At 34.3% G+C, this 16,627-nt stretch overlaps 1 protein-coding gene across 1 annotated transcript; it reads left to right on the forward strand.

The window, feature by feature from the left end:
- The first annotated feature begins 836 nt into the window (after nt 1-836).
- On the forward strand, nt 837-14,848 carry LOC147079711 (gamma-soluble NSF attachment protein-like). The gene is made up of 6 exons (XM_085943473.1): nt 837-979; nt 8,872-8,939; nt 10,205-10,515; nt 10,840-10,910; nt 11,450-11,846; nt 13,311-14,848. Exons 1-6 carry the CDS (start codon nt 927-929, stop codon nt 13,365-13,367), a joined length of 957 nt encoding a protein of 318 aa, XP_085799599.1. The 5' UTR covers nt 837-926; the 3' UTR covers nt 13,368-14,848.
- Nucleotides 14,849-16,627: the final 1,779 nt, after the last annotated feature.

Consider the following 16,627-nt stretch of genomic DNA (forward strand, 5'->3'; position numbering starts at 1 on the left):
GACCGCAGGGACTCCCTAAAACCAGCTGGATAGACAAACTCATAAAGTTCGGTGGATGTACGTGGCAACGAAGAACTAGGGACCAAGGAGAGTGGAAGGAGCTAAGGGAGGCCTCCATTCAGCAGTTGATCGAACCCGGCTGATGATGATGACTATAAAAATAGACAATTATTTAATAGATACGCCACCAATTCTATAAGTATATCAGCGCTTGAAATGGAAAATTTTATAAACCGGAGCGTTCGATAATTTTTCAAAAATCTTAATTTAGTTACCTTATTATATTGTATAGTTTATAAAAATAAATGTGTTAGATTTTTGGTAATATGGCCTATCTAGCTCAAACAGTCAAAATATTTTTTCCACGAGACGGAGTGGTAACTTTAGGGATTTTATGAAGCGAAATGGCGCTCCGGTGCAATCCGTTCCATTTCGTGCCTTGAAGTAGATGGTTTTGATATTCAGAGAAAAACTGTGAACTTTGACTCTGCAAAGTTTTCATTTGGGTCAGAAAAGCAAAATAACTTCTAAAACTGGTTGTCGTTGAAGAGCAAAATTCGACAAAGGCTTGTACTTATGAGGTTTCGAAGAGAAAATTGGCTACACGTCGTATGATCGTAGATAAAAATGACTAGTTGTTTCTATATAGGTAGTATAATAATATTATACTGTATATACCTATATACAAAGATAAAACGTCTCAAAAATCTGGCGAGTAAAAAACGTACTATAATTTATGCGGAAATAACAATTTTTTATCTCACGTCTCGTAAATTGTATTTGTGTGAAAAAAGATAGCAACACTGTTTCAAAAATCAGCCTGGCAACCCAGTGAAGGGAGGAACGAGACTGCTGTCAAATTATTGATTCTTTCTGGACGTGTTGTCCGATTTGTTAACGAAATTCTTTTTTATATTTCAACGAAGATGTCGGCAAAGACAGAAGAAGCTTTAGAGCACATTAGGCTTGCTGAACGCAGGTATGTGGTAATTATTATCTTCAAGATTTATGCATTATTGTAAATTCAAGCTGTTATTGTCATGTCATGTCAGCTAAGGAAAACAGTGTTGATAATATTGGTTTTTTTTAAAAATATGTTTATCGTGATTTTAATAAATCAATGTCGTGTATATGCCACTGGAATATTTTTTCTTTTAAAATGTAGTGAAGAATGTCACAAACAAACACAACAGACTTCGGATTTAATGGTACACGCGCACATATTATTTTTGATTGCTAGGTACTTGTAATAAATGTACAGACCAAAACATGGATTGACTTGTTTAGTAAGTACTTATACTAACACAAACAGAAATTAGATATCGTTTTAGTATGACTTGTTTCCACAAGCTCTTGTGAATAAATTTACTGCAATATCAACGTTACTGATGAATCTATGGATAGATAAGGTTATGCAGATGAAAATATTAAGTCATCATTTATGGCACTACAACTCTTGGCGGGTCTTGGTCTCTTTCAAAAACTTCCTCCATCCTGGAAAATCCAGCGCTGATACTCCAGTTGCTTTGACTGAGCATTATTAAATCTCATGTGGCGCAGTCCAGCCATCTTAATGTCGCCTGCTCAGGTCTTCTCATGCATTCAGGGTTGTGTACATAACCCGTCTTGTTGCGTATATCCTTCGGCTTTATATGCACGTGGCCAGCGCAGTCTGCAATTTCATATGCCATATGATCTTTTCAATCCGATAAAGTATGTACAACTCCTCATATACTTCGATCTCCAAATACCATCTTCTTGAATAATTCCAAAGATTCTTTTCAAAACTCTCCTCTCAAAGATATTCATATTTCTCTCATCCTGTTTGCTGAGTGCTCAGCATTCTGATCGATACATTAATACCTACTGGGCGCTGAAGATTTTTATATAAGGTTTTGGTTTTCTTTGAAAGTGCCTTATTCTTCAGAAGCTTTTGGAGAAGAAAATAGCACCTGTTGGTGAGGGTGATCTGGCGATTTATTTCATCGCTTGCGTTAAGTATTAGTTTTTGCGATAAGGGATCCTAGATAAACAAAGGAATCCACAGTTTTAAAAGCATTACCACCAATGGTAAGGTTGGCAGTATCATTTGTTGCACTGTGGAGAACTGGCATGTACTTCGTTTTACTTTCATTTATCCGGAGTCCCATGTTTGCGGCTACTGACTTTACAAAAATAAATACACGTTTGAGGGCTTCTGGGGACCAGACAATGACATCGATATCGTTGTCATATGCCAATTGATTTATTGAACATTATGGCATTGGCTTCCAATTTTACATCATGGATAATCTTTTCAAGGGTTACATTAAGTAGAAGGCAGGCTAGTGCGTTCCCTTGTATAAGACAGTCCGTTGTATACAGAGGTGATGATTATCGATTTTGGACCCACACACTTGATTCAACCCTCGACATGCTTAATTTGACCATATTCATGTAACGAATGAAAGCAATCAATTCATTATGTGCGAAGCGTCAATATGATGCTGATCCTCGGAGGTTTCGCAAATGTAGATGAAGATCCTCTATAGCAGTGCTCTGCAACCTTTTCTCACCCACGGCACACAAAAAGTTTTCCCAAAATTCCGCATCACACCACACGTAAAACAATTTATACACCAAAACATAGACCCCAGGCCAGAATCTTCGGCGCCCCCCTACCTATCGCTAAGGTTAAAGACAGTGTGATACTTTAAAATAGCGTTTTTCAAATGATGTTCAAAGTAAAATAAATCGTATTGATTCTATGTTTAGTGATTTTTTGTATATATTAATTCATCCACTTGAACTACGATTAGTTGTCGGGTAAACAATAATTATTTGCCGAGTATTGACACAATAATAATAAATTGTATCCCAGTAATTAAATAAACATAACACACGACGAAGAACCAAATGTACATTATTATTCCCATGTATTGGTATTATCAATAAATAGCTTGTTTCAATGATCATACAAGTTTTTAGCCTTACTTAGTTAGTTTGGTAGCCTTGTCAGAAATACGAGGATATTCTTTATTAACCGAAATCCAGAAAATACCATAAGAGGTTCTATAGAATTTTTGGCATTGGTTGCAAAAGGGTTTCGAATCCAGTCATATTGATTGTATGAAAGTAATGATGAAATTTCTTTTGAAGCAAAGTTAAATGTTTTTGAGACGGATCCAAAATTAATTGCTTGTTTTCATTGGTGGTCTGGTAGATCCTTTGGTACATTTGTAGAGATCCTTGTCTTAAATCTTTCTAATTTATCAGATCATGTCAATATATTTTCATTCTGACCTTGCATTGTTTTATTAAGTTCATGCAGGTGCTCAAATGTATTTATTACCAGCCATTTACGCAAATTTGGCTATTAAGTAAGTATTGTATAATATACAAAATTATTTGTGTTTTTTTTTGGAAGCAATGCTCCGCGGCACACCTAGCATCGTCTCATCACACCGGTTGCGGAGCACTGCTCTACAGCACCATCTTGTCCTTGCATTTTCTTGCCAAACGCATTAATTATTGATTGAACTCTCAAGAATTCAAATATCGATAGTGCGTAGAACAAGAAGCCTTTCTGTTGAAATCGAGGGTCTTTGCCTTGAATTCGCTGCTGATAATAATCCAATGGCGTGTTTTTGACTTCTCGATTTTCATTTAAATCATTAACGCCAAATGGAAACAGATAAAACCATGTAAATTCCTCTGCTTTCTTCTCGTGATTCACATTAACGATATTGTCTTTGGTCTTTTGAACAATCTCATTAACATTGGTTGCTTCAACCAATTCATCATCAACGTCAATGATCAATTGGAGCCATGAGTGATGTTTGTACAGGAACATATTACAGCGGAACGGCGGTTTTTGGCTCTGGCTCAAATTGAGTAGCAATCTCTTCCATTCGCATTGTAGTATGTTGTCTCAAATACTCTTGAAGCGGAAGAGCATTAACCTTGATAACAACACGAATGCCATGAATCGAGAATTGGGTGTCGCGCTTTGATTTTACTGTGCGACATACAATGCGAAAAAACTCTTCAAAAGTATCGCACTCAATAATGCAAGCCTTTTCATTAGCATTACCAGAAGTTCTTTTTTTACCGCACGAGTGCGAATCGGTAAAATAGTACTTGCCATCAAAGTACATAAGACCAAGGGATTTGCCAACGGTAACGAGAACGCCGGCATAATAATTTACAAGCAGCATGTTGATGGCAGCTCGGAGAGTAAAAGTACTTTCTCCATTATTTTGCTGATCGCATAGACTACCATGATATGCCTGATCCTCGTATTCGAGACCAAAGGCATTGTCATACATCAAGATGTCATTTTGACAACGTCGAGATTTTTGATCTCCAGGTATCGTCGTCAATAGGAATTGCGCCAGGTCGATTTTCAGTTTCAAAGAAAATTTGTAGATATAGGACATCTGCTTCAGTCATGTTCTTATTTAGAACATTAGTATACTATTGGCTAGTTGGGAGGATTGAATCGCGAATCGAATTGCCTATAACCATGGTAAAGCATTGATGACCGACAGATAATTCATCAAGGACACTCATATTGCATTGATGCCAGGATGCGCGCACGATTCGAGACAAATCATTTATTGGCATGTAGGCGCTATGAGGCTGAGCAGCATTGTCATCATTATTTGGCTGCTGTGGCTCTGCGGAAACAACACGAATAACATCCTGCGTTTCATTATTAGCAATGAGCCAATTGAGTGCCTTATAAAGACGCTCAGGTGAAATACTGTAGTCCCGAAAAATGTTCAAGTTCTCTAGAGTCTCAGTGACTACAACAATACCAGCATCAGTGCTCGATCGAGGAAGCATTTCGTGTAGCTTTTCAGTAACTTCGAAAATTTCGAGAGCAAACAAAGTGGCATGGCCTTTAAAGCCGAAGTAACCAAATCGCCCAGGAAACTTGATCACCTTGACATAAGGGATCACGCAGTGTTAAAGTTGCTGTTCTGGCCCAATTTCACCCGGAAGTAAGTTATTCCAATACGCCTTGGATGGACATTGAGTTTTAGTACTCCTCAAGTGCTTATGACAGCGATGGCAAACGAGCAGTTCAGTCTTGTTGGCTAGTTCAGGAGACAGGCATGACCTTTCAGTCATCAACAGCTTATACTTTGCTACCTGGTTAGGGTAGCACATCTTTTGGCAGATATCACAAGTCTTATCACAGAAAGTGTTTATCGTCTTTTGAAAATCTGCTGCATGCTCTGAACGTTCAGAATATGCATCTCGAAGACGTTGAAGTCTAGCTTCATGCTCTTCTCGAGTCTCATTGGCTCGTGATTGAGCTGTTCTTGTTCTTTGGCTATCGAGTCGAGAGTCACGCTCGGAAGCTGTCTCAATCGTTCTTTCATTTTTTTTCGTGCGCAATTGTGCACTGCGCCATTCGCTGCTCTTCTGGTGCTTCATTTTGGCGCTTTTGCCGCTTAGCTAAATGTAAAAAATGACTCACATCATTCTCTTGTTGTTTTTCCTGTCGCTTCTTCTTCTCCTTTTCTAAACGGCATTTGCGATGCGTTGCGGTTTCATTGGCCATATTGTGTGACGTTCAATATAAGTAAAAAAATATATTTAGGACAAATAAGGCAATTGTCAACAAATAATTTTTTGGTATTTTGCAACAAACAAACAAATATAGAATATTGAAATATCATTTTGATTTCCATAGTAATGCACGTATATATTAATAATTTAGTTGCTAGGACCACCCACTTAGCAACCAATAATAGTATTTTACTTTTTACGGATTTCTTCCGAAATAACTTTTTATACAAAACAGAATTAACTGAAAATAAATTCAATTCTATTTAAAGATGGCTAAAAGCAGGGCTTTTTTTTAAAAAAAAAAAGGTGCCGGAACTCACTTCATGTCAAGCTTTTTACTAAATAAAATTATATTCAAATGTCACTTAAATGAAATTTAAAGGAGCTATGCCACGAAGCGAACAAAAAAAGGTTGATTTTTACGATAATTTTTTATTTTAGTCAAAACAAAGCTACAGAAACAATAAAATACATGCATTATATTTGAAATATATTGTACAAATAAGACTAAATTTAAAATATAATTGTAAATACATATGTAATGTATTTATTTATGAACTTGAATAAAAGTTTAGAGTGATTTCCAAAGTTTTTTCCAATTCTCGTCTGATACATCATCTCGATTCTTTTTCTTAGTGTTAGAGTCTAAGGCCGAATGTCTTCCTTTAAGTAACCACTTATCAACATATTTTGAAGGATCGAAAAGTGTCAAGGGTGGTCCCACGAGTTTGATGAACAAGAGTGCCGAAACTGTTTTAGTGTTTAACGAAGCTCTTGTTGGGGTAGTAATAAGATTCATTTGCGAAAACCCCCATTCACATTCACTTGAAGAAATGGGAATAGAATTCAGAGCATATACCAAACGCAAGAGTTTTTCAGAATATGTCTTTTCGAGAATGTATTCGCGAAATCCACGAATCATTTCTCGTTCATCTAGTTGTAGCCTGATCGAAATGTTTCTAATTTCCATCTCTCCAAATGTCAACCGATTATCAATGTCTTCAGGCCAATATTTTTGGTCAAGTACGCGAGCCCAAAGTGCAAACTCAACATCTTTATTATCTAGCAGCCTTTTTTCAATTGACGTTTTCAACGTGGAATAAAATATTTTCGTATCAATAGGAGGATCATTTTTAGAAACTTTTTCGTGAAGTAAAACTCCACGAAAATGCAGATTGCTTATAGCAGCTGCAGCACATTTATAATAGGGTCCAAAATTCTGTTTTCTTTCTTCAAAAACTTGAACGAGTTCATTTATTTTTCGATTTGCAATGTAAAGGTTCACATTGCGATTATGTAGGTCCAAACTAAGTTCCGACAATTCTTGGAGAGCGTCGCACATCAATGCTAGATCCAATAAAAATGCTGTTGATGTTATTTTGTTCTTTAAGCCACTGTAAGTACACTTGTCATTTTTATCTCTTGTAGGGTCATTCATCGCTTCTTCAAAATGACGCACAAGTGATTCATAATTATTCCACACGGCCGAAACTATACGAAAACTAGATGCCACCCATCGGGTACTTAAAACTCTTCCGATTTTCAGTACCTCAACGCCTAGTGATTCTGCACATAAATGCAACTCTCTATTATTTTTCGGCGACGCGTGGTATAAAACATAAAGTTTATCAATAAATGATTTGAATCTATTGATCCCTGAAATTTTCTTTACAACATCACTTACTGATAATTCTAATCTGTGATTAGTACAATGCCAAACTATAATTGAAGGAAATTTTTCTGTCAGCAATTTTTTCACTCCATTTTTAGAACCTAACATCACAGCAGCGCCGTCGCATGCAACCGAAACTAAATATTTTTTTAAATATTCTTCTGTCATCCCATATAAATCAAGAGATTGGAGTAATGATTCAAATATTCCTTTTGCCGTTACGTCTTTAAGTTCAATCAAATCCAAAAACAAATTAATTGGTGAATTCATTCCAACACTTTCGACACAGCATCGAACATACACAATGAGGGTGGTTTTTTGGCTTATGGTGGTAGACTCATCAATTATCAAAGAAATTATATTTTTCGATTGAACAATTTCTTTGAAAACATTTTTTCTCATTTCATCACATATATGATTTACAATGTTAATACATGCGTTAGTGGAATGGAGAATATGACCCATTTTGATCCCATTTAGTTCTTGGAGATTAATTTCACTTTCAAACATATTGAATGATTGATTTTCCTTAGCTACTTTATATGCAGTTCGAAAAATGTTTGCTGTTATTACTTTTTCGCGAGATAACGATTTTAAAAAAGTATTTTCAATCTGCTTTTTTTTTGATCGAAAATTTTTTTTCGAAGTGACCCCAATTGTAGCTTCCTCTCTTTCCCAGAATACGTGATTTCATTATTGGCCCATTCTTTGGATATTTTCATTCCCATTGTCGTTTCAGTTCCAAGAGTTACAACGTTTCTATTGTGCAGCCAAGTTTCATTTTGTGTACGTTCAACCATTCGTTTTTTCAGCAAAAATCGTTTTTTTGATCTAATGACCAGCAGTCTGGCCAATCGTTTTGAGTTCGACCTTGATCCCCGAGATCAGCTCGAGATGATTCAGGAACATCTACATGTACCGATATTTCCATATCTTCTGTCATCGTTTCTGTTTTGAGCTTTTTATTTGCGGAATCGGCGCCGCTGCCGGTGGTTGAGAAGTAACAGGAAATTTTTTTCATATTTAAACTTGGGGTTGCACTAAATAATATATAAAATAGTTGCACAACACGTAATCGTAACACAAACTGACTAAACAAACGTAAATAACAATATACGCAGATGCCGCCATGCGATAAACGTCAAACTGTCAAAATCATAATACGCAAAGACATACGTATGAAGCTAGTTACATACGCAGGTTTGCTATTTAAACTATACGGTTACTTCACTAACAATAACACGCCAACATTCAAAATGGCTTCCACCTGTACCTTATTTTATCATTTTAACGAATTATTATTGTAATTACTTAAGCGCAAATATTTTTTCGTTTAATTGATTTTGAAATAAAACCGTGAAAAAAGGTGCCGGAACGCCGTTCCACCGCGTTAAATGAAAAAAAAAGCCCTTGCTAAAAGTATTAAAATAATGCATTGGCATTGTGTTCTGATATATTCTAAAAGTTTCAAATGTCTAGCTAGTCGGGAAGTTAGTTAAAAATCGATTGCAAGATTTGTACTGGATAAACAACCACCGAACAAACAAGAATACGAGCAAAAAAAAACGTGGTAATGTGAAGGTATTATGTACTTAAAATAATGATAGTTTTCAGTACCTGTTTATATAATTTATTTTCAGTCTAAAGACATCACTATTAAAATGGAAGCCTGACTATGACTCCGCTGCAGATGAATATAGTAAAGCTGGTATGTTTCCTTATCTTATAATAATATTTTCTATAACAGGTATTACATAATTAATGTCCATTTGACATCAATTCGGTGATTCATTCATTCTCAGTTGCAGTCCCAGTAAAGGAGTGAGAATGATGTGTAAATGTGTCACCATTTTTACAAAAGAGATTATGAATAGTCAGAGTGGAAATGAATCGGGTGTGTCATTTAAATGTATGAAGCAATGCTGTAAATTGCCGATTTTTTTGGGAAGCAGTTTTAAAACTGAGTAAAGGTTAAAACAAAATGTGAAGGTTGTGGGCCGGAATTACCTTGCAACCAGCCATAGTTTGGTACTGCTGGTCTAGACGATTGACTCTCAACCTTTTCCCGTTACAGCACACTATCGAATTATAAAATTTTCAATAATACTTGTGTCTGTCATTTTTCCAAAGAATAAGCTTAGATATAAATCTATTAATTTTATCAACGGTGTGTAGTGTTACCCTAAGGCTTAAGGTTATTTTCTATGGGCGGCAGAGGGTAATGTTGGGATATCAATTCGGGGAGTGGTGTAGTAACTTGTAAAAGTCATTTCATTTACGGTTGGGATCCCATCAAACCCATTTATTTTGATATTGATTTAAACATTCGACAAACTATATTTATGTGGTAGTTAGTTGTACATGCAGTTAATTTATTAACATATTGGAAGGGGTTGGAGAGTACAACATGTTCTCCTTTGCTCCGAAAAAGAAACAGTCTTGTTAATTACAAAAATCATACGAGCTTGATTATGTCAAGTTATCACTATCATTATAATGCACCGGCTTACAACTCTTACTAACGCATTATCATGATGATAATAGTACGTGATTAAGTAGTACATTCAAATATTAAAAACATTTTTAAATATTTTTTGAAGTCAATAGTCATTATTCAGAAAATAAAGAAGTTATAATTCTTAAATTAGATTATAGCATCTTGTTAATGAATGACCCTGGATAGCAAATCTCGTGTTGTGAATGTCTTGAATTTAGATTTATTTTGTCCACAGTGTTTTGTTTTCTTAAATAAATAAATGCACTTCAGTGTAGAATAATAAAGGCAATGTTCTACGCCTATTTCCTCATATAAAGTTACGGGAGTGTAATGGAGAAAATTATCATTTTTACAATATCTGTTAAATTTATAGCACATTTTAATTATTATTGATCACTGATCAGTCAGTATTTTTATACAGAATTTACCAATTGGAGAAGTTAAAATTGAAATTGTTATATTATTTTTATTTACAGCGACCTGTTACCGAGTTGATAAATCTACCGAGAAAGCAAAGGAATGCCTGAGGAAAGCTTCCAGATGTTACAAAGAGAACAGGTCTTTATTCCATGCTGCGAAAAGCTTAGAGCAGTCAGTTTTGCTCTGCAAGGATTCGGGAACGCCTAAAGAAATACAGTCATTAGCAGAAGAGGCATGCAATCTTTATCAGCAACATGGTTCATTGGACTCAGGTGCTGCGATTCTCGATAAAGCGGCAAAGATATTGGAGCAGCATAACCCTGAGATTGCCCTCCATCTTTATCAACATGCTGCGGATGTTGTTTCTGTAAGTTACAGTAACTTTATTTCATTGAAAAATTTAATATGATTATAATTATCATTGAATTCCAGGCAATAGAATTATTTGATTTTTTGGTGTAGGATAGTAATTTCAAAACCATTACTGTTCAATCAGTCAAATATAAGTCACCAATTTTTTATTGATTGCCTAATCCTATCTTTGAGGTTAATTGGCACTTACTCATATATTATTATAAAGCATGTAATAAATATTTTTTTCATCAACAAATCGTTTTTAGGGCTAAATATTTTTTAATTGCCACCAATTAACTCTTGTACACTAATGTTGTTAATTTTGTGTAATTTTTAGTTGGAGGATGGAAGTAGGCAGGCGGCAGAATATGTAAGCAAGGCTGCACGCATATTAGTCAAATTACAAATGTAAGATATATTATTTTATATTAATAATTCTCCATCTAATAATTGGATGTGGAATACAATTTTTATTATTATTTTCTTTCTTTTCTTTTTCTTTCGACCATGTCCGATCCTAATAGGATCATATGGGCCTCCACAGAGTGGAGGTTTGTATTGACAGAATTTTGTTTTTACGAGAAATGGATGTCAGCCACTTGCTCAACCTATTAGGTCCATACTCTGACTCATACACAAATTGAAAAACAATATGTTTACTTGCCAGACCCAGGATTCGAACCTGGGACCCTCGACTCTATAGGCCATAACAAAAACTTCCTAATTTAAAGTATATTTTTACAACAGTCATTCATTTCAATAGTATATTTTAATACCAGATTGATCTTTGTTTAAAATTTGTACATATAACATTGTAACGTGTCCTAATTGATTTGCATAGTCAGGTATTAATGCGGAGGTAGCAGAAGTGTAAGTCAACAAAATCAGTTGATCTGTCTTAGCATTTGTACTTTGGATTGGATAAAAGAAACATCTTTTTCATTTAGGTTCGATGAGGCGGCAGATGCTCTGAGGCGTGAAATTGGTTTCCAGCAACAAAATGAAGCATTTCAAGCTATTGGTCGGCTGACTGTGGCTCTTGTACTTGTTCAATTGGCGCGGGGCGATTGTGTAGCTGCCGAGAAAGCTTTCAAAGAATGGGGAAACTACTGTGAGGCTCCAGAAGTTCAAACTGTGGAGATGCTACTGCAAGCCTTCGATGATGAAGATCCTGATGGCGCCAAGTCGGCACTTAGCAGTCCATTCATTCGACACATGGACATTGAATATGCCAATCTGGCAAGAACACTGCCTCTACCCCAAGGGATTTCTGCCCCCAAAGCCGTGGTGAGGGAAAATGCTGCCCCGTCATATGTTTCCCCATCAGATGCATCTGCAACGGAGGTGAGATTTTATTTAAAAGGGTTAGGTTTAGACAGTAAATGTAAATCTCAAAACTAATTATTCAAAATAAATAAATAAGTTATTCATTTTTTCAATGGAATGTAGATATTTCTATTCTGTTGCATTTTATGAAATTTATTGGGAAACCATTTTAAGTTTTGTATGCTAAGTATTTAAAGCCTGGGTATTCGTAATTGTTCAAAATTACTAATAACCACCTTGTACGAAAAATCAAGGACATGGTTATTAATAATTCTAAAAAAAATAAAAATGGCTGACTGTAATTATTGTCCTTTAGGCTATGATCTTTAGCTTTCACTCGTAACAGGACACACATACCCTTTTTGCTCTCTTATTGTCTGCCCATCCTTGCGAAGACGGCCTGGGGGTGAGTCCCAGCCAGAGTTACCTTGTGGACATCTCATGCATCGGACACGGGCTTAAAAATAGTTAGTAGCTCAGAATGGATATGGATTCTCTGTGCATGTCATTCTTTCTTATTACTTATAGCTAAATAACTTAGAAACGGACCTGCGCAGAAGCACACATACTTTCGTGCACATATAGTAGGTGTGTAAATGCTGCGTCTGTGAGCGTTAACGCTGCGTCTGCGTCTGAAAAGTCTGTTTTACACGAACGATACAATAGTATATTTACAGTTTACAATGAATACCCCATCTCGATCGGGGTATTACAAAAAACCTTTACAAAGGCAAGTATGAGAAATTATTGTTTTTAATGTGACCGAATATTTACATGGTGAAAAAATAGTACAATTATTATAATGATATGTGGATATGTATTTTTATAGAAAATGATTTTCACAGTATGCGTTTTATAACAACTTTACTAACAATACCAATTAAAAGACGTTATTTGAAAATTATAAAAAAATTTGATTGGATCATCGATATATTTAATATGTATACTGTTCAATTCTACTTATTAAGTCATAATTTGTGTTATGCTAATTGTGTGGGTTTATTAATTTATTTCCTTCCAAACTCAATAATTACCCAGTATTATTTAACCTAACTATCATAATAATACTAATTAAGAGGTGAAGTTATTTTAATTTCTTTTTCTATTGTTAATTATCGAATAATAATTGGAAGTGAATTACTGAGAATAGAATTGTTTTCAAAAACATGCGATTACAGCGACTTGCTGTTATCGCCGAGATCTTGTTGTGGGCAGTAGTTTAATAATTATCTATATTGAAAGTAATTTTGACGACTTTCTATGTGTAATATGGACTGTGTCCTTCTTAGGCGCTCGTGTATTGACCGAAAATAGCCGACCACAACCGAACATCAAAATGTTCACTTTTATCTTGTCTAACTATAATAAGAGATTGAAGTCGATTCCAATCTCCATCAATGCCTTCCACACGTAAACCCACCGTAGGCTCAATATATTTTTTTTCTACTTGTATGAAATTAACTGCTTATTTTATCATTTCAGGAAGACAGTGTTGCTAAAGCTGACATCAGCAGAGAAAGTGAGGACGAATTGTGCTAATCGATGAGGCATTTCTTCAAACACATTATTTGCAGTGACTGTTTTTCCATTCAATTTATCTCAACTATTTAGGTAACACCATTAGTAAGCTATCCCCAGATTCAATTAATCATTTGTATGTGTATTGTAACCAAATTACTCCTGTAAACAATGAATGGCACACATTTAACTGGAGCCATTTTAGAATTTAGAAATTTTGTTATAAAATTTATTTAAGCAACATTACACTGTTTTGCACTCATCTATTGTATCATCATTCAAAGGTAAAACTCACTTAGTACAATTTAAACTTTAGACTTTCAGAGTAAAAATAAGTCTTAAAATACAAGTAAATTTTTTTTCCAACTGATACACGATTATTATTTGTTATTAAATTAATAAACGGACTTGAATATTGAAAAAATATGTGGACAATCTCTCATACTCAGTTTTATCTTTGAAGCAGTAATATTTCTATTATATTTGTTTCTGAAATAAGTATATGTATTAAATGTTTGCTGTAATATTTCTATTTAATTCTATACATCTACTATCATGGGTAACCGATGAGGCTCTCCTTATATTAGTACTTAATGGCAGTGATAAATAAAGTGTTTTTAAATGTTGAAATGGTTTGGTTGAATGGTTTGGTGAATTGGTTGTAAAATTTGCCCTGAAAGTTTACTAATCACTGTTTTAATTGTTATACAATTCATAATATGTATTAATTTAAACTCTGCACTAATAAACGAAATGATAAATGAATGCCAGACTGAAAAGTATAGCTGCTAAGTTCATTTATGTATTGAGAGATGTAGACAGCTCAATAATAATAGAAAAGAAATATTGGCCTTTAAAATCAAGAGTTAGTATCTAATTATTTCTATGCAGTGTGATAATTGATGCAATTGTTATAATTTTTATGAACTAGTATTTACTATCTATCAATATTCTTGTTAATGTTGTTATAATTCTTATATTTATTATCACTGTTCATAGATATTTTCTTCTTTAATATTCTTATCCTCAAACAAGTTATTAGATCATCATTTTATTATCAAATATTGCATTATTTCAATAATTATTATTAAACTAAACCCTTAACAAAATGTATTCTTAGGCTATGCGATGTGTTGCAAAAGTGTTTAATCTGCCTCAAAATTCAGAATATATTCATAACGCTAGAAAATTATTTAAAATGTAGCTATGTATTATACAGTAAGCAACACTTTTTAGTACAAATGCGGCTGTAAATTACGCATCCATTCATTGGGAGTTCTCCATCTATGAATTCCGTTTACCTACATCTGCCTTAAGCCACTATTGCGAGATTGATTGTCTATGGCCTTTGAATTAAAGATCATTTTGTCGTTTATGACATGGCCGTATGTATTCATCTTCTCTCCGAGTGGTTACCTCACTAGATATTATAAATTCTGTAGAAGAAATTGGTTTATTTTTTATATATGTCAATGAAAACATTGTCTTTCAGTGTTTCACGGAAAAATGAATTAATCACACCAATATTTTTTATTAATGTAGTATTACAATAATAATATGTAGCATGTATTCATTAATTATTATAGTGTTCAATTATCAACAAAATATGTATATAGAATTCGAAAATTACAATACAATCCATTGTATATTGTGGTAGATTGGTGTCAGATTCTTTTGGCAGTATATGTGACTCATTTAGATGTTGGTATCGTTATTTTCAAATGACACTAACACTGTTGCAAAGTAATTTCGTCCTGGCCACAATGCCAGAAGAATCTGTCCTTCCTCTACATGTGGCTGTATGAAGAAAGTTATGCTATATGAGGCAATAAGAATCAATATTAACCAAATTTTTTAAAATTTGTAATAATATCATTCTATTTATTTTCTCTACACCCACGATGGCCGCGCGGCTTAAGCGTCGTGGGTCCCAGGTTTAAATCCTGGGTCTGGGAAGTACACATTGTTTTTCAATTTGTGTGTGAGTCGGAGTATGGACCTAATAGGTTGTGTCTGACATTCATTTCTTGTAAAAACAAAATCTGTTAATACAAACCTCCACTTTCTGGAGGACCGTTTAGGATCGGACATGGTCGGAAATATATTTTCTCCAGAATATCAGAATTCTCTTGGAACTATATTAAATTCATCAATATTTAAATAAAAGTATTTTATTATAATATGTACTTAAATAAATCTTACTCAATTTTTTCACATTTTCTATAGTTATATCTAAGATCTACCATCTAAATCAGTGTCTGCCAAACTGTGTGCCGCAACAGGTGTGCCGCGAAGGAAGAAGCCTCCAGACTATTCATTTTAAATAATGCCTATACATTTAAATTTTCTTCATTTTTAAATAAATTCAACATCTATATATTTAAATAAATATTTGTCACTTCACTTTCACTGTGTGAAAATATGGATTCTGATTTTAAGTATCTGCTGCTTCATACTGAAGTAGGTTGGCTCTCAAAAAGAAAAGTACTATCGCAAAGAGGCGAGCAGAAATATTTTCTTTCTTCGATGCTGAGAATATGAGCTTTTGAGTCAATATCCTCGATTGGCTACACCAGCAATTAAATCTCTGTTGCCGTTTGGTTTGTAGTATCTGTGCGAATTTGGTTTTTCAGCGCTCGTGGAAATGAAATAAAAAAAATGAGAGCGGTTACAGATGGTAGATGAGGAGCTACGTGTTTGTTTTCTAATTTAGAGCCGCGTTTTGACAGAATTCTTTCTAAAGGTCAATTGCATCCTTCTCACTAATAAAATTATGGACAATATATGTTGATAAAATATAAAAAAAAATGTTACTTACACTATGATTTCCTTTATTCATATTAATAAGGTAAATTTCCTTTTTAAGGCTTTATTTGGTGTGCTGCGGAACAAATCCCTTTCACAAGTGTGCAGTGAAGTAATAAAGTTTGGAAGACACTGCTAAATCGTCCGGTGTTTGAATTTAGAACTAAGCTCATCACAGTATAAAAAGTATTGAATGATATGTCAAATATTAGCATATGGCGCCCTCACTTGACTCACGGACAACTTGATTCTCATTGCCTCATTTTATAATAGGCTTTATTTTTATTGTATACCTACATTCAAAGTCAAATATTTAGAAAAAGTAATGTTAATACATATCTAGATTATTGCTGAGAAAAGTATTTAATACATATTTTAACCGATTGGATCGTACACTATATTATTATATTGATAGCTTAATCTTTTCATTTTGAGACGTCATTATGGTTGAATATTGTGGGATACGAGACTTCAGA

The sequence above is a fragment of the Rhyacophila brunnea genome, unplaced genomic scaffold (genome assembly GCF_057557595.1).
Source record: "Rhyacophila brunnea isolate RB1 unplaced genomic scaffold, BYU_Rbru_1.0 scaffold_1, whole genome shotgun sequence".
Classification (NCBI taxonomy): Eukaryota; Metazoa; Arthropoda; class Insecta; order Trichoptera; family Rhyacophilidae; genus Rhyacophila; species Rhyacophila brunnea.